At 37.2% G+C, this 18494-nt stretch overlaps 1 protein-coding gene and 1 long non-coding RNA gene across 17 annotated transcripts in view; one reads left to right on the forward strand and one right to left on the reverse strand.

Annotated features, from left to right (window-relative positions):
• The window catches only part of prom1a (prominin 1a), an 83055-nt gene that overhangs the window by 11336 nt on the left and 53225 nt on the right, over positions 1-18494 (reverse strand). For 6 of the 12 annotated variants that reach the window (XM_044206058.1, XM_044206054.1, XM_044206053.1 and 3 more), the window contains 18 exons: positions 17463-17583; positions 16582-16645; positions 16140-16229; positions 15700-15723; positions 13162-13391; positions 12583-12657; positions 12230-12293; positions 11635-11794; positions 11069-11221; positions 10075-10198; positions 9364-9467; positions 8472-8556; positions 4671-4817; positions 3135-3206; positions 2325-2417; positions 972-989; positions 340-393; positions 171-251 (listed from right to left, as the gene is read on the reverse strand). In XM_044206058.1, coding sequence (XP_044061993.1) covers positions 171-251; positions 340-393; positions 972-989; positions 2325-2417; positions 3135-3206; positions 4671-4817; positions 8472-8556; positions 9364-9467; positions 10075-10198; positions 11069-11221; positions 11635-11794; positions 12230-12293; positions 12583-12657; positions 13162-13391; positions 15700-15723; positions 16140-16229; positions 16582-16645; positions 17463-17583 — 1759 coding nt within the window. The remainder of the gene's footprint in view (positions 1-170; positions 252-339; positions 394-971; positions 990-2324; positions 2418-3134; positions 3207-4670; positions 4818-8471; positions 8557-9363; positions 9468-10074; positions 10199-11068; positions 11222-11634; positions 11795-12229; positions 12294-12582; positions 12658-13161; positions 13392-15699; positions 15724-16139; positions 16230-16581; positions 16646-17462; positions 17584-18494) is intronic. The other 6 variants (XM_044206051.1, XM_044206057.1, XM_044206052.1 and 3 more) reach the window with 3 other exon arrangements.
• The window catches only part of LOC122880695, an 88395-nt gene continuing 76233 nt past the window's right edge, over positions 6333-18494 (forward strand). For all 5 annotated transcript variants that reach the window (XR_006379011.1, XR_006379008.1, XR_006379010.1 and 2 more), the window contains exons 1-3: positions 6333-6466; positions 6973-7175; positions 10058-10226. This is a non-coding gene — a long non-coding RNA (uncharacterized LOC122880695). The remainder of the gene's footprint in view (positions 6467-6972; positions 7176-10057; positions 10227-18494) is intronic.

The following is an 18494-nucleotide window of genomic DNA, read 5'->3' on the forward strand; positions in this document are numbered from 1 at the left end:
TGGCAAGAAAAAGCTTCCTTTACGAGGCAGAAACCTTGAGCAGAACCAGATTCATTGGTGCCGTGTTAGGTTTTGAGAGAGAGAGAGAGAGAGAGAGAGAGAGAAAGAGAGAGAGAAGTTGTTTTTTTTTTGGGGCGCTCTATAAACAAAGCAAGTGATCCTTCAGTTACCCGATTGATTAAATGTGTGGAATTCTGGGAGATGAGGTACTGGGCAGCTTCAATGGCATCAAGAACTGCTAAAACTTTGTTCTGCAGAGAAGAAATGGGAGATTTTGATCAGTTTAGGCCTAAATCTGAGCCTAGATTTCAGTACAGACTGAAGGGTTGGTTAACTTACTGGCAGGTCTGAGGCTGTTCTCTCCAGGAACCTCATACTCTGGTTCAATGCGCTCTTTAAAAGGGAAATTAAGAGCACAAATTAACACCAGCAATGTCAAAGGTCAAGAAATACAGTCAGGGGTCATTTTAACACCTGGAAACATACGCCATTGAAACACAAAGGGAGACAGGCAAGAACAAAACCAACACTTGATGAACAAGATCCTGCTTTCAGTACAGGCATGCTGAAGAATTTTGTTCCAAAATGAAATATCCACAATACAATAATTCACTTACTTTCATGATACAATTGCTTACATACACTGTATGTAACAATTGAATTGAGTTTTTCCTTGGTTTCCCCACCATTGATGGAAAGAACAGAGCTGTTACCAAATGAATGACTGAACTAAAGTAACATCTTTTCTTAAAGTGGATATTTTGTGAGATTTTGGTACAAAATCCTTTTTAACACCATAGAGTATATAATCTTTATATAAATGTAAATACACACAATAGCCTATAATAACATCCAAAATGAGATATTTTCTCAGATTACTATATGTCATCTATGAGATAAAATATCTCTCTAAACATTACAAATAATGAATGGGGACACTAAATACACAGGATGGACACATTTCTGCTTACCCTTGCTCTAACATATTTCTTGAAGTTGAAAGTGGAAAAAGAAAAAAAAGAGAAGAAAGAAAAACATACAAAACTGTGTTGAAGTGCATCACTGCTTGTCTGAAATGCAGTAAAGTAGCTGTAAATCATTGGTGTTATTCAAAAGAATGGCTTTTGACAGAGAAAATAAAACTGAATATTTAATTTGTTTTTCACACAACATTTTCAAAATATATGCTTTTAATATTAAATGAAACACTGAACTATACTTTCTCTGTCAAGGATGATACCATTCTCTTAAATAGACATTAGCACAAGGATAACACACCAATTACTCCTATTCAGTAGCTCTGACATACACACGTACACTAAATCACATTACAACCGTTGACCTGATGAACCTTTCTTTTTAGCATAGATTATCTTGAAGTAAATTTTGGAGACGAATTTCTTTAAACTAGCATTGATTGATTTTTTTGGCCACTTGGGGGCAGTGCAACAAGCTGTAAACACTACACTGACATCACCTTTTTTTAACAAACAGTTGCTTATTTATTCATCAAGCACACAAAGCAACATTATCATTCATTTAGAGTCGTGTTTCTGTTTGTCTGATGAATGTAAGTCCAATATTCACTCTGTCCAGCTCTGTTTTTGGTCTCCACCAACTCCCGAGGGAAATATCTGGCTCTTTAGCTGCTAAATGCTCCACTATCAGAAATACTACTGATCTGTCCAGCACATGCTGGCAATACATAAAAACGTAATCCACTGTACTACAGTAAGTGCCAGTGACAATATACCCTTAAAGGGAACATCCACTTTTGTTCTGGTCATTTCCCTCAACCTGCTTCATCTTCTTAAGTTATTCATTTTCATTAGAATGCCTTAAAGCAACACACCAGTCAAGAATGGGTGAGGATGTATTGCATTTACCTGCACTTGCAGCAAAAGTAGAACAGGAGCTGAATTTTTTCACAATAAAAAGCATCCTTCAGTCAAAATATAGCATGCGCTGTGGCTGCATTGCACTCTCTTTTGAGGCCACTGTGGGTGAGAAAATTGGTCTATGCCTCTTCTATGATGGGTTTCTGTATGACTTAACAAAATATTAAGTAGAAAAACAATTGGAAAACTCTAGCTTTGCTGTGAATATTATTATCCTGATGTCATGTCAGTTCATCTATTACCAGTTGTTGAGGGGAAGAAGAACAATCAAGTCAAAAAACAACAGAATTAAGCATAGTTTTGAAGTGGTTTAAGGTGGATGTTTCCTTTAAGGGGATGACTACACAGAAGATCTAACCAAAAACCAAGAGTCCAGCCAGGCATGAATATCTGGACTGAAAACAGAGACACACAGTGGGGCATTACCATGGCCTGCTCCATGGGGATGATCTGTTGACTGTGGATCTGCCGCAGAGTGCTGATGTGGCCTTTCAGAGCGGTCTGCAGAGCGCCTCTGGGCTGAAACACACACACAGGCAGCGAAATTTTTATCAAAGCGCTGAAGGAAATTTTAGCCCTTTAACTACAATACAAGTCATGTCAGAGACTTGGAGTTATTTATTGTTTCCTTTGCTGGCCAATAATAGTAAATGTATGTATTTCTCCTGTGTCCAACAGTCAAATTCTTTTCTCTTCTATCATTTAAGAGTAATACAGTTTTGTCCCTGTTATGGAGTGGCATCAGGTGCAGGAACTTTACACATTAAAAGGCAGTGGTTAATGGGAAATTTGGTCTTAACACAAAAGGCTGCATGTAGCACCTTTACTTTGATGTTATAACAGAACTTTTTGACATCAAACTTTAAAATAAGTTCAACAGATCTTCAATAGATAGATAGAACTAACTGTAAGCTCCATCATTCTGGAGGCTCCTACAGGACTCGCCATTTAGAGGTGAATAAATGTGTTGTGTTACCTTCCTGAAACCCCCTGAAGGCATGGCAGAGCAGTCAGACTGCTCTCCCAGACTGTATTTATTTAGGCAGAGCTGTTATGTTTTGGACAAAGACACACTGAGCTTGGAGAATAAGGACACAGAAATCCACCAAATTGCTCCCATGGCATTGTAAATAAATAAGTAAATCATTTTACACGCCTGTGAACTAAGGAAACACTGTGAAACTGCACAGAGTGGATGTTTGTATATCAGCCAGAATGGCCCCAAGGTGTTCTTACCATTAGGTCTGTCTGGGCCTCCAGCTCTCTGGCAAATGAGAGCAGGTCCACCATAGTGACTCCTTTGTTGACCTAAAGATAAACGGGTATAAAAACAAAACAAAAAATCATGAAAACATTCTTCTCTCAGTAGTAATGTTGGGAGCTAAATACTCAAATTCCAAGTGTCAGTCATCCATTATTAGCTACATAATTAGAAAGGACTTTCTTTTATTTTTGTATGATAATAATATAATAAAACACTCCCACTGCACCTTGGAACAACTATTAATTTAAAGAATAATGAATAAAGAAGCTTCACATGAATAAGACTGAGCAGCTGTATTAAAAACAGATCGACACATCGATGCATGTTCCTCCAGCTTTTCCTTAAGGAGGAAACACTCAAGCACTTCAACAACTTAATTTTACTAAAGAGTAAATATTTATTATCTCAATAACAAAGAAATATAACCCCTCTTTCAACTGTCTGTAAAGCTGCCAAGTAGATAGAACTCACTTAATTGATGACCAAGATCAAATCTGTCTTTTTAGCTGCAGATTGATTCAAGTAAACTAAATGGTTGGAAACCTGCATAATTGTATGAGTGCTTTCTGTGATGGTGACTTGCCTATGTTTTTACCCGAATGGCTCTAATATTTTGTAATCGGAGACATGACTAAATTATATTCCCAAAAAAGTACCAAAAAAAATGCAATATGCAGAGCAGCAGACATTTATTGGACATGAAATCTCTCACCCTGACTTTTAGAGAGTGTGTCAGTTGTGTTTCAGGACAGGTGGTACACTTGAACTGAGTCCATAAAGCTTTTTTTTTGCTCTCTCAGGAAATAAATTTAAGTGAACCTGACAGGTAGTTTTGGAGAAGACAGTGAATGCCAAGTCCCGGCTTGTTCCTACACACTCTTTGCCTTGGCAGGAATCCTTTTGGATAATCGAGCTTCAGTGGTCCTCAACAGAACCCGGTGTACTGTGTCATGTCGCAGCTCATATTAAGTAAAGCACGACTGCCTGCTGTATGTTAACTGACAGCTAGAGAGGAGGCTGTTTAACTGAGCCTCAGGAACCAAGCTTTTTCTGGTAACATACCATTAAAGTACAAGTGTAAAACAATAATATTAGTATATGTATAGAACAATCTATTAGCAATATTTACACTGACCCTTTCACAAATAAACTGGTATTCATAAAGAGCTAACACTAATAAACCGATGTCACCTATTGCAATCTAACTGGTTCAATTCACAGTTAAATATCATAAAGATTAATTTGACCTTTATTCTGTCATTTTCAGTTGGATCACATTTAGTTACTGTGTGTATGTTTGTCTGTCCTTGTGTTTTATGTGTGTTTTCAGCTCATTCGTTCCGTTTCTTAATGTGTGTGTGTAAGTTTCCTCTCATTCATGCACATTTTTACTGTGTCCTGTTTGTGCTTGTGTGTTTGTCCCTTCATACTTATGGGTCTGTTCATTCAGATGTGTCAGATATGTGCACCTGTTTGTTTCTGCATGTATGTGAGTATATGTGTGTCACCTCTTCCAAGTAGTCTGCATAGTTGATTTCTGACAGCCCCGCTTCAGAGAAATCCAGGAGGTTCTGCTTCCCCTCTGCCTCTAACAGGATTATTCCCCTCAGGTCGATCTTAACACTTTCCAGCTGACTTACCACATCCTTAGTAAACTGTAAAAAGGTACAGCAATAGGTTTGATAATGCCTGGATGTAAAACATTACAGCTTGTTGATCTAAATATTAAAGCTTATTCTTAAAAGGTAAATGTTAAGTTCTTACAGTGTGTGTTGATTCTCTAATATTCTTAACCTAACATCAAAACATTTGGTACTATGGTTATCTTGGAGCTTGGACAGTTAAACAGCTACATCACTCGCCAAGATTTCTACCTCTATGTATGCCTGTTAGAAAAGCTTGGTTATTAATCACAGTTCAAGTCTGTGAACAGTAGAAACAGGGAATTATCGTGAGTATACATAAACGTCTTTAACATAATGAAAGGCCAACAACAATGCAAAACAAATGTCAGCACTAGGGCCACCAAAGATCTTGAAAATGTGGTTTGGATGGAAGTACACATATCCCACTAGAATAGTATTCCTTGATGTTGTTTATTTGGAAAGTTTCTCCTTGTTTCTACTGTAAATTACAGTCCCTATTAATGCATTTCTGCACACAGTCCTTGAGCATTTCATGTTTCTTCTATCTTGTGTTAAGGTGTTATCTAAAGCTTTGGTATGGCCTTGTTGTTGAAAGGTGCTATACAAATAAACTTGCCTTGCCTTAGTAGGAACAGATAAACAAATTTGTATGCAGAACACACATTTTTCTACCAACTATTAAACCAAGAGAGAGCAAAACTATTCCTACTGGGCACACATGTGTAGAAGCAACATTTCTACGACTACAAGTTTATGTGTCAGTAACTCTAAAGATCTTTGCAATATTGTTTATTAGGTTTTATTTTTTCATCTGTACTGAAAGCCATAACCATAGAAAGACATAAGTTGTCAAATACGATTTTCAAACGGGATGTCGTGAATAGTAATATGCAATTTCACCACTAAAAACTAAAACACATGCTATTTTGTGGCAATATAAAGAGAACACAACAAAAATGTTGGCAGTAAAGTTGTTTGTTTCTAAGATGACATGGTGCTGACACTCAATGGGTTGGATTTCCTCTATGAATAAAAACTGTCCAACATAAGTTAAGTTATTCTACTGAGTATACAGATCTTCAGATTGTTAATGCTTTATTGGTAACACAATGCCCATCATTTATGTCTTAAATGATGATTTTCTATCAAAATAAGTTATAGAAAACGCATGAATTTGGAGATTGAAGCTGATTTTGTGTAAGTAAAATCCTAGTGAAACTAATTACCTAACAGTGAATATTGGCATCATTTACAGATCTACAGTGGGCAACAAGACAAGTGTAAGTGATAAGGGTATCACTGTAATAATTTACAATTATCAAGGCATTAGCAGTACGGATTATAATGTACTGCAGTAGATACACACAAAGAAATCAAGATGTTTATTCAAGAAAGACACATAGAATCATAAAGTACCGTCTGACAGAGATATATATACGAGCACATCATGATCTATTGTACTGCAACTGTTTAAAAATGTCCCTTCTATTCTCCAAAACTATTGCTAATACCTGTGTTTGTGCGCAAAAAGCCGGTGTCATGTGAGGAATCTGATTGGACAAACACTAACCAATGGCCTCGCTGCTCTCCTGATCAACCAATCAACTCAAAGCGCCACGAGTCGACGTAGTTCCTCGTGTATGCACGGACGTTACTTAGTAAGTGAATTATAATTAGCAAAATTATTAAATATAATATGAGATAAATGGTCAATCTATATTTTGACAGTCATGTGAAATATAATCACAAACGATAGTTTAAAATGTTGTGCATGTATTAACTCTTAAAAACTTACCATTTAACCTACCCCTACCGCTAGCTAAAGAAGGGGCGTTGGTAGGCAACATAATATAAAGCTCCGTCAGCTGAAAAACGTTAGCATAACATTAGCCGTAAGCTAGCGCATCTCAAACATGTTAACGCTGGCTTGCCAGTAAAGGCTAATGTTAGCCGCTAGCTATATTGCACGTTTGTGTTGTTGTGATGGGTTGGGGATAACTAAATCAGTTGTGAGGGGGGAGAGTCAGCAAGTAAAATTTAATTTTGATGTTAACAGAAATTGGCAATATATAAGGCCAGTCCCGAAAGTTTTTACAAATGTTATTCTTGAGCAATTCAAATCTAGATTGAGTATTATGAACCTAATATGGCATTGTCTTTGTAGGTGATGTAGCCTATTTGACTTCTACAAAGACAACCCTGTCCCACCCCATGGATTGGTAAAAATTAATGGATGAGTTACTGTCTAATGACTGCAACCCCTGAGCAGCAATACAACACAAATGGGTCAAAGGTGGTACAAACCACTCAGCATATTACTCGTGGAGTATCCACCTTCCCACGATTTTGGAAGTTTCTGAATTTCTGGTAAGTACCATTAGATGATGCATGTGTGTTTTCACAGTTTTCTTATTATGGAACAGAAAAGGCAGTGACACACTAGAACAGGTCAGCGTCTTCCTGGTATACAGTATACTAAAATCAAAAGGTTTCCCTCGAAGACCAAGATAATACTAGGTTGGTCTGATTAAAATTTGATGATAATGTTGGCAAAAGTGACACTACAGTACCATCAAGCTTATGCACCATTTCTGAGTGCGAGTGACCAACTTGAAGATTAATGTATGAAATAATTCACAATTTGAAAAGATTCTGGCAGCAAAGATCCAACAAAACAGTCCGTTTCACTTAATGTGTTAAGAGAGCCTCATGATTTCGTAAGATTTGTTACTATAGCTTATATTTTAAGGTGATAAAATAACTGACCCATAGTCTATCGTAGAAAAGGAACACTCCTGGACGAATGAGGGTTTTACTAAAATTCTGTCAGGTAGGGTGTCACACTTTTGGAAACTTAAAACATTTGCAGGCTTTAAATGAAGACAAATGACCAATGTGCAGAAACAGATGCAGCATGGGACATATCAGCTGTTGGCTAAAACGAGCCAAGACAATCTTACCAACTGGCAGGAAAGTACTGAATGTCTCAGGCACACACTGAGATAAGGGCTGAGGCATGTTAAAGCTATTGGCCATCAGCACACACTTTGGTTTGGCAGCAAAGAAATCATTAGCTAATGCTAATGAAACGCTGAAGCCAAGGATGGAGATTTCTGGAAGCTGTTAGCTTATAGAATTTGCATATTAATCCTAACCCTGGTTTGAGCCTGTAGTACAGTGCATTGATTTATTGTATATTAACTCACCATAATAGTGTTTTATGACAATTACTACAGAGTATAGTTTACAGTGTGAAATTAGCATACATTCCTAAAAAACAGAGCTAAAGTTGCATACAGAGCTCCCTTACTGAGTGCTTACTTTAATCACATAATTGTATTGAGAGATCAGCCAAAAGTATATTGTCTGTACATTTGGCTCTGACATATAAGTGACATCAGAACGTACAAAATTGCTTGTAACTTATATCTTTGATCAGTTAAATGATAGCAATACTTCCTAGCCTAATATCCATTATCCTCTATATGTTTTAGGCATATAAATGATTACATTTGTGATTTGTCTTTTGTAGTAAAACTTAAATTTCAGGGTTTTTTTTTTTTTAATGTCATGTCTCCATCAGTTAGGTACCTCTACTGTGTACTCAGATAGTCCCAACCGCATATGACAATAACAGTAATGGTGTGTCATGAGTTTACTGACCACTGTAGTGTTCAGGAAAGAGGAGATATTGAAGACTTTGTCCAGGCGCATGGCTGAGTAGATGCCTTTGTTCTCTTTGCAAGTACTAAGAAAGACACACATACAAACATATACACACAGGTATAACAGAGAAAAAGGAAGAGAGAGAGAGGAAATGTCAACTTAAAAGTTTCAGAGTGAATATATTTGCTGCCACCAAGTGAAATTGACTGGAAGTACATGACACACTGACATGTTCCCTGATAGAAAACAGTGTAATGTTCCTCAAAAGCCTTGAATATTTGCTAATATGTAAAAGATAAATGTTCCATGATAACATTTAGGCAGCCACATACCATATAGACTCACATAATGTACACAGTATTAGCACTGCTTGCTTTTTAATGGGCGAAGACTTGTTGAAGCAACACTGCTCTATTTGGAAATATAATGACTGCGGGTCTGCCATCCCAGTTACTGAGGATATGCAGCTTTGCGCTAGAGGGAGATGATGAAAGCTGATGTAATGACTGAGAAAGAGGCTGAAGAAAAGCAGCACAGATAGTGTAAAAAAATATGCTAATTAGCTACTCAAGGTTAATAGCAACTCTCTCTCTCATTTGCATCCCCATCAATGGAAATAAAATATTCAGTTGCGTGTGTCATGCCTGAACCAAAAATTTAAGCAAAATGTGAAAAAGGCATTGTCCAGTAATTCTACAGCCTATAATTGAATAAATGGCTTGTCTTGCTGCAAAATCCTTTCAGTTTTGTAACCAAATGTAAACAAGAAATGTAGAGAAGACAGATGTGCAGTAGGCTGTGAGGAGAATAATTATCACCAAAGCATTGCTTCTGAAAGGTAGCAGACATAACACTGTCACCTAAATACATAAAAATTAGTTTGATTTGCCTGTACAAGCTCTCTGCCGTCAGCTCCAGGTCGGAGTCGTTGTACATGTAGCCAGGGATGAAGTTCTTCCAGTCTGGGTTGACCAGATATGGGGTGTCAATAACCTGGAGAATCAGAGAGCCATGAATATCAATTTCAACAAGTTGTGTAATTTATTGTTCAGTAATAAAATCTGCCCAGTTTCATTCTCTTCTTTTGTCAGAGTGCTGATATCCCCTAAATTAAGTGAGATGGCAAAATATTTCACTCATTTAAAAAGACAAATTTTGTCAAATTTTTATGTTTGCTTCAACCTTTATAAATGAGGCAAAATTAGATTGTCTATATTGTGAATGGCTCAACTGCAGCAGGATTTGGACTTAATACAAACAACAGCATGCCACCCACAACTGGGAGCAACTGCTATTCTCATGAGCTTGTATGTAGTAAACAGTACAGAGGAGTAACAGTGTCTTCACTTTAACTGTCTGACAGAAATGCTCATTTAGGGGTTTAGGTATATGAACACTATGGACTGAAGTCCATAGAGCCCAAGGCACTCTGTATGTATCAAACATAAAGTAATATGTTCTGTATGAAAAGTAAGTTAAATTAGTCCTTGAGATGTACTGTACATTTTCTACCTGCAGTGAAGGTGCCTTTGTTTGTTTGTACTTTTATTTTTGGGTGAACTTGAACGCTGTCTCATTTCTAGATGGACTCCTGACTTGCCTTGAAGACTTCTTTGGTGTGGAAGGGTTCACAAAAAAGTTTTTCCATGTTTCCTCCAGCCAGGAAGATGGTGGTCACCACTCCCATTAACACCCAGGAAAAGATGAAGCTAAATCCAACGCCACTGTGGAGAAGGACAGACAGGCCCTCAGGTACAGCCGAAGTATAGAATAATAAGAGATTGAGGTGTATCAGTAGTGTAATGGGTGGATTGAAGTTTCTGTCATAGTAAATAGTGTCAGCTTAATGTAAAATGTAATGTAAACATTGTATAGGATGAAAAGGGGAATTAAAAGGAGCAGTAGTAGTTACAATATCAGTTTACCTTGGATCTGTATCAGTATCTCAAATTAGATATAACATAAGACAAACATCTGGACTTTTCAAATACATTGGGGGAAAGTCACAACAAAACTTAATGCTTTTAAAAATGATTTAAACTGAAAGTTGTTCCCTTAAAGGCCCCTGGAATCCCAAATATGGTACGTTTTCATCTTGTGGAAAACATATACAGTGTGTGAATAAATAACTTTCTTGTGCGAAAACAATATTATGTTTTGCAAGCAAGTTATTGTTCTTATGGGAACAGGTTCAGTGTATCAATTTGTTCAGATATTATATTACATATGCTTTGTTTGCATAAGCTTTCTTTAACAAATACACCTCCAGGTCAACTTTGCTCTTTAATGCTCTTCAGATCTTTTCTTTCGTGATTATGATTATATGCTCTCGTCTTCTTTACCTTTTTAAAAGTAAAAGTACCATGTACAGTAAATAGTCTAGTGAAGTAGCAGTAGTAGTGGCAGCTATAGTAATGTAGAAGTGGTAGTTGTTCAAGTGCTATATAGTCCTCCTATCATAACAAGTAGTACTAAAAAATACTAGTTGTAGGATGTACCATGCCATCATCAAACTGACTTAAAAACCTTTTTTATGGCAACACCATCTTCAGTTTTGAAACTGACAGAGCCTGTCATGCGCACAGTTGACTTACGCCATGAGCATTGTTCCTCCTGTATTGGAGATGCAGCCTCGTGTCGTAGGTGAGGCATGCTTGTCGTATCCCAGGGTCCCACACAGCAGGCCCAGGTAGTTGAAGGCCAGGACCAGGACCACCATGCAGCAAAGAGCAATACAGCCAATCCACCTATAAGCAGCAGGCAAAGCTAAACAGTCAGAGCTTTCACTGAAGGTGGCCTTAAAATAACACAAATAAGACAATATGATCCTCCACCCCAGCTAAAGTGTATCCGTGTGTCCTGCTAAAGTGTCTTTGAGCAAGACAATGAAGCCCTACCTGCTTACTCATTATAAAACAGCACATAAGCTAAATGGGTAAAAAAAAAATAATACAAAGCTTTTAAAACAACTGTTATATATACTTGGGTTTTTCCAAATATTAGTGCAAGCTTATACAGCACACATTACTTTTACAGTAGCTTGTGAAAAGAGTCAGGTTGAGCCAGACAGCATGAAGCTAAATGTCAAGCATCAAGACAGCGCCCACAACACTTTTTACAGTTTATTTTTTATTCTATTTATGTCAGGAGGTCAATGTACCTGTAGAAGTCCATTTTGTCAATTTCAGGGTAGTAATCCTCAATCTTGGCATGGGCATGGCTAATGAAGATGGTGAAGTTGGACAGGCAACTCTGCACAGGAAATACCTTGGAAAAGCTGCTGATGTTATTGCCAATGCCATCCACCAAACTCTGTACACCTGAGAGACAGATCAATCCATTAATTCATCAGTTTCAGTAAATGGCCTGTGTAAAGATACAGGAAAAATAAATAAAGCCGCCAGCTGCACCATGTAAAACTTGCTCAGAAATATGCTCATGTTTAATGGTTTGTCTGGTTTCTGAATGGTTGATATTAAATGATACCACATTACACAAATGAAAGACGGCAAATGTTACACATTTTAAGTTGGTCAGATTCAGATCTGACCAGCTTCAAACTCAGATTCAAACTTCAAATCCACCTAATCTTGCTCAAACTCACAAGGCAGAAGAAGAAAAGAGACACGTGGAGAGGGCAATAAGAGTAATAAATCCCAGTGATTCATAATATCCATTGGTGTAGAATGAACGGAGCAGAATTATTTGTGTTTGCTTGCAGAAAAAAGGTTTTAGAAGTGTAAAATGTCACTTACTGTCCACAACACTTCTGGTCTGTTCAATCACCATATGTGGCGTGTCATTCAAAGAGGAGTAGCCCTGTGAGAGGAAAAGGACAAAGTGTTGAAACATGGAGTTTCTTAGTTCATTTTGTTGTTTGAGGGTGATTTTAATTTTTAAAATTTTATTAAAATGGCAAATCAGAGGCATTCTGTAAAATACTGGAAATCACTAACGGAAGCACAAGTAGACAAGACACCTAAAGGAAAGTTAATACAACAATAAAATACATTGCAGCACATTAAATAACTCCCGGAGATGCATTGAAATTACACACTGACGATTCCAACAATGTAAGAATATCTATAGATTTATGGTTCAGACTCACTCTCTGGACGATAGCACTGAGGTCCGTTCTCAATACATCGTTCACCTTTTCCAGCTGAGCGTTCACATTGGATAGCTTCATTATAAACAGACAATGAAATACTGATAAACACAGTGATAATTGATCAAAATTCAACATTCCTGTCCCTTTCCTAACATGCAGTAATTCTTGAGAACATCATGCAGTCAGGAAAAAGCCAAATCAGTGTATTGAGACACCATTCCCAAAATGTATTGTCGTTTTAATGTAGTAAATGGCTGAAAACATGCTCTTTGGAAAGAAGCTAAATTGCATTAGTTCAGCAAGCACATTGTAAAAAAGTGGGACATGTTCTACAAAACTTAAGTAAGAAAAACGTTGCAGTTTCTTCTTTCAGCCATCACAGTTTATGGTCTGGAAACACCCTTAGTTGTTTTATTTGCTCAAACTTATTAACCACATTCCAAAAACACACCAAAAAGACTAAAACTGCCATTTTCAACTTGCGCTTTCACACCATACTTGTGAAGGATGAATAATTACGTTTGTGGCCATTAGCATATAATCTGCATATTAGAATGTGTTGCCTTCAATTTGTACCCGTGTGAAGTTGGCGCTGATCTGCAGCTGGGACAGTGACTGGCGGATGTTGCGGCACAGCTGGGCAGAGGTGGCGTCTGACTTCTCGTCATGACAGCCCGGGTCGTTGAGGGTGCGGTTGATACTGCTCCGGACAAGGCTCAGGTTGAAGTTGAGTTTCCCTGTTCCTTCCTGGAGGACCTCCAGATCCACACTGACGTTTTCCAGGGCCTCCTTGGTTTCTCGCATGGCTGAAGTGAAAGAGACAACAGATGAGATTGAAAGTGGATTGGGTTGTTGTTTTGAGGGGAAAACCAGAATGTGAAGGAAAAATGCCCATCAAAAGAAAGGACTCCTAATAATAATTTTCTCTCCAAAAAAGTGAAAAGTAGAACAGTGAAGTGAGACAATTCCCATTGTTTCCATTGCAAACTTAGATTGTTCTTCCAAAATTTAAAAGAAGTGTCTTACCTGCTCAACTACATTGAAAACAAATAATCTTTTATCATTAGCTAACTTATATTTTGAGGTAAAATTTAAAATTGAATGAGTTGTCAGGAAGGCTTTTTACCATAAGCCTCAGACTGTGTAGCTCGGCTGCAAAATGAGTCATAAAGAATTATGAATATTTTATTTAAATCTTTTAGTTCTGTCCTGGGAAAGTTTGGGGAATTGTTATAACAGGAAGTGTATAAATGCACTTATATTCAGAGCAGTAAGCAATAACTTTTTTGTCAGCTATGAAGCCAACGTTTCTGGGGCTTATAAAACTTTCAGATAACCTTTTGTTCTACCAGTCAAACAGATTTAGTAGCTAGTATAGTAATACCATCATGTATTGATCAGTGACCTATGAAAGTGGCCCAGTGATTCAACTCACCAAATGCGACAAATTGGCTTTGATATGAACATACACAGCAAACGACAGTCTGTATAATATTGGCTCATGTTACACAAAAGCACAGACTCATACAGGACACAAAGTATGCACTCATTGTAAGGACTAGGCCTGAGCCGAGTAAATTATACTGAGTTTCGGATCCAAGCCCTGCTGCTTTTCATCGAGTTTGGCATTTGGAGTGTGTCTGTGCTGCTGTGCTATGCTTCTGTGAATCTCCAGCATCTAAAATTGGACTTTTGACTGCCAAAAAGCATTGCTTTCTGCAAACAATAACCAAACAGGAATGCTATGAATAAAGTGAATTTGTTTGCTTATATTAAAAGTTGTTGCTGCTTGTAACTAACTCTTTCCCCAGCAATTGAATGCATCACAAGATAACAGCCTGTGTTAGTTAACAATAACGGAGAAGCCTGCAGCAGACTTTTAAAATTAAACAGGATAAAGAATGCAAAAAAACACTGGCATCATCCTTGAACATTGGTTTAAAAGATTCAAGAGTGTAGGAGAGGAAATGGTGAATTTACTATCACATAGCTAAATGCCTAGCAGCACTGGAAGGAGTGAAAACCCAGATGGGTGCTGTGTGCTAAATGCATGAATACCATATTCACTTCTACTTATTCCTTAGTAAAAAATGCAGTGTTTTTTTTTCCAATTATGAATCTTGGTCCTTATTATTCAGACTGGTTTTACATCTAATAAAACACACTAAGATCTATACTATATTAAGATCCTCTGACTGCTCGGCTCAGCCCCAGTAGGAACTCAATAGTACACAAACATTAAGGACACAAACTATATTCACAGTCATCTGTGGTCAGGCATTTTACCACCTAAACTATCAGCATGCTTGCTGACAGCTATTTCCTCTTTGTTTCTGTTGTGCTACAAGCCTGTATATTCCATGTAGTCGAACATCCATATACAGCTGCTTGTTGTAATACATAAAGCAACACATTTCTGGCAAAAGAGTTGAAATAACGTAATAGGACTGGTCACACAAACACATAACTTTTTATGCTCACTTCACACTGGGGTGACAAAATTGGAGTAAAAAGGGAGATGTCCAGGTGCAGGTTGATGTTATGTTGGGTTTTTGGCAAGATCTAAAGAACTTAAAACTGCACTAGGCAAGATTTTTTTATGGAAAGAGAATCACATCTGTTTATATGCGTAAATGGAAAAAGTCACAGATTCATTCTGTTTGCCCATAAAAACTATTCATCTGGTGACAGAACTAGCAGAAAATCATCTAGGCGTGCTGTAGGTGGTGAATTTGACCTTAAGGAAAAAATTCTAATATTTTGTCACAGAACTGTCGTAAAAATATTATTTCACCACCTCCTTCGCCACAATTCTCTATGAGGAAGATCTTTAAATCCAAGAAGCAGCACTTAACTGATATCACTTAACATCATTTCTGGATTGTGAAGTTCATCACACAACATTATTAGTCATTTGTGGTCACCAGTGTCAGACATTGCATAGTGCAGTTTTAATATATTAATTGGTTGTTGTTCATTAAGATGTAACTCAGGGTTCAGATAGGTCCAGGTGCTCAAGGAAGATCACAAGGGAACAAATCACGGGAACACCGGTGTCAAAATTCACAAGGTCAGGGGTCAAAGGATTGTGGGTCATTGTCCAGTTATTGTTACCTTTGATGGCTCTCTGGATTTTCACTTTATAAAAAAGCATAAAATATAAAGATTAAATTCTGAACGATTATTACAAGTTACAGCTTTTATAAACTTAATGAACTTCGAGAAAAAAATATTGAAATTAGATTCCAAAAATGTTCACTGTATATTATATTCATGGCAGAATATGTCTTAACAAGTGATTTAATCTTCAATCATAATACAGCATACATTTAGTGGGGGAAAATCTGATAATGGGGTTATAATCCCACTTGTTTTATAGTGCAATTATCTTATTCTTAAAAAATTGACAAGACTTGCAAGTAAGGCACGATATTATGTCACTTAATGACTTGCATAATATTTTGTATTGCAGTAGTCGCCCGCATTCAGTAGCTTGCAGTCTACAATAATATGGACATATAACAAAAGAGGAAATCAAAAATATGTGGATGTACCTCCAGCCATACTGAGCACTCTGTCCAAGGCAGGATGAACCTCCTTATCCAACTGATCATGTATCCTTCCACCCAATAATGGACCTATATCTGTAGAGAACACAGCATCAGATCAACAGAAGAAAACAGTAAAATAGTCAAAGTCCTTTTCTTTATTATGTTTGCTGCTTAATACTGCTTTTGCAGGTGTTAACTTTCAGGAAAGAAATGCCTTCAGTACTTTTGCAGGAGAAAAGTAGGATAAATACTCAAGGGATCCTCTATAACAGTCACCGCTGTAGCTATCTAGACCTAGTTATGTCACAAATCTGTTGTGAAAACAAGTCAAAGAAAGTAGACACAGTAAATTCAGAAAGCATGATATATGACCAAGAGCAAGAACTCAGTGAATTGTTTCTGTCCACTTAATTCACTATCAGAGGCACAGAGGAGGTCTACTTACTATCTAGGTCATAGATGACTTTGTTCTTGGCTGTGGCGTATTGGGATATTAGGTAATCAATTTGCTGCAAACAGGAAACACAACAGAGCAGAAGCAGATGAAAATTAGTTTATTAGTCTTGTCATAGACACCAACAAGCACTCTGAAGTATAGCACAATTTCAGTTTCATGTTATTTGTCAAAATGAAATGGAGAAAATTATAAAATATTAAAACAGGTCTTCATAAACATATGTTTAATAAACTGAGCATTTATTTGGTTGTTTGCCCCAAAACACTGCCAATTTAACACTTAAAAGTAAAGTGAGAGTTAAAGCCTTGGCTCCTTAAATTTCATGGAATGAGAATTATGTTTTAAGAAGCTAATTTGTAGCTGGCACGTGCATGAAAACTGAGAAAATCATTCTCTTTTCCCACCTTGAATGGATTACATAAATGAGGCATGACTAGAAACAGTAGAAGGCGGACACAGAAGAAACACACACATTGATTTATACATTTGCCTTTTACTCTAACACTCTGAGATATCAATATTTTATATGACTGTTTCTCATTTGAGTGAATTAGAAATGTTTGGCTTTTCTTTCAACCATGACTGAAGCCTTTACCCAAATTATTTCACTAGTTAAACTTTCCATTACTAGTACCTGTCCTTTCACATAATCAGCAAACCAGTTACTGTCCAACTGATGGTTTTGTTATAGAATTTAATTCGTAGGATTGTTACACAATATATTGATCATATATTGTTTGTATTGACAGCACATAATCTATATTTCTCCGTTTCTGCTTTCATAACATGATATAATATTGTGTTGGAGCTATAGGACACAAAGCAGAGTAATAATACTACACGTTCTATAGAACAACTCTCTGTCTCACCATTGGCGTGTCATTAGCAAAGGTGTGCAGGTCCCTCATGTTGCTGTTGACCAATCTCCGTATGTTCTTCACCTGAGAGCTCAGGTTCTGGTTGGCAGCATATGCACACAGTACTCCGATCCTGAACAAATGACAAACACAAACACTGTGACCTTTCCATCTCCATGTGCCACTGAGTGACCCTGCTGCTCCCACATCAGTCAACACAGTAGCCCAGGGGTGTGTATTACAGAATAGGGTGATAACATGTCATTAACAGTAGGGGTCAGTGTGCACCACCACATTTACTTTTCCATTTTCTTTCTAAACTTCCTTTAAGTGCACCTGTAGAATGAGCTTAATTTCCTTGACAGCCCTCATAGATCATATAAATGGTTATCTTATCTGTCCCTTTTAAAATAAATTCAATTTAAATTGTTGTTGATTTACATTTACTGTACGTTGAGTATATTTCTAATAGAGTGGAATACAATAGCACAATAAAAGCTAATGGGTAGTGTACATCACTGTCTGAAAACCTCAAATAAATGTGTTTTTCCAAAATCAAACATCAACTGAAAAAAATCACACATACTCAGCATTCATACAAAATTACTGTAAGAACAAAATGATGATGATGATTATTATTCTTTTTTTTCCAAGCAAGCTGCTGATTGTAGACTGTATTTTCTGCATTCTTAGGATGATAAGAGATGAAGGAGATTTTATTTCCCAAGCAATTTGGAAGTGAACTCAGAGCAGGAAATGCAGGTGTATCTACATTAAGCTCTGAGGCCCTATCTGTATAATCTAAGGTCCCTGGGTTGTAAACATATTTAAATTAAATGCGAAAACACAGAATTGTATAAAGCAGACCATTAAAGTGAGTCTCTTGCATACTTCAAACAGACCTGAGTAGATTGGTACAAGGCTTAATTAGCTAGGGGAACATCAAGGGAAAGACAGCCCATAATATTAAGCTGTTTCCATGACTCACTCTCATCCCAGCTGAATTTTCAGCTCAGCACCTCACAGCCAGCACTATGCATCTAA

The sequence above is a fragment of the Siniperca chuatsi genome, linkage group LG8, assembly GCF_020085105.1.
Source record: "Siniperca chuatsi isolate FFG_IHB_CAS linkage group LG8, ASM2008510v1, whole genome shotgun sequence".
In the NCBI taxonomy this organism is placed as follows: Eukaryota; Metazoa; Chordata; class Actinopteri; order Centrarchiformes; family Sinipercidae; genus Siniperca; species Siniperca chuatsi.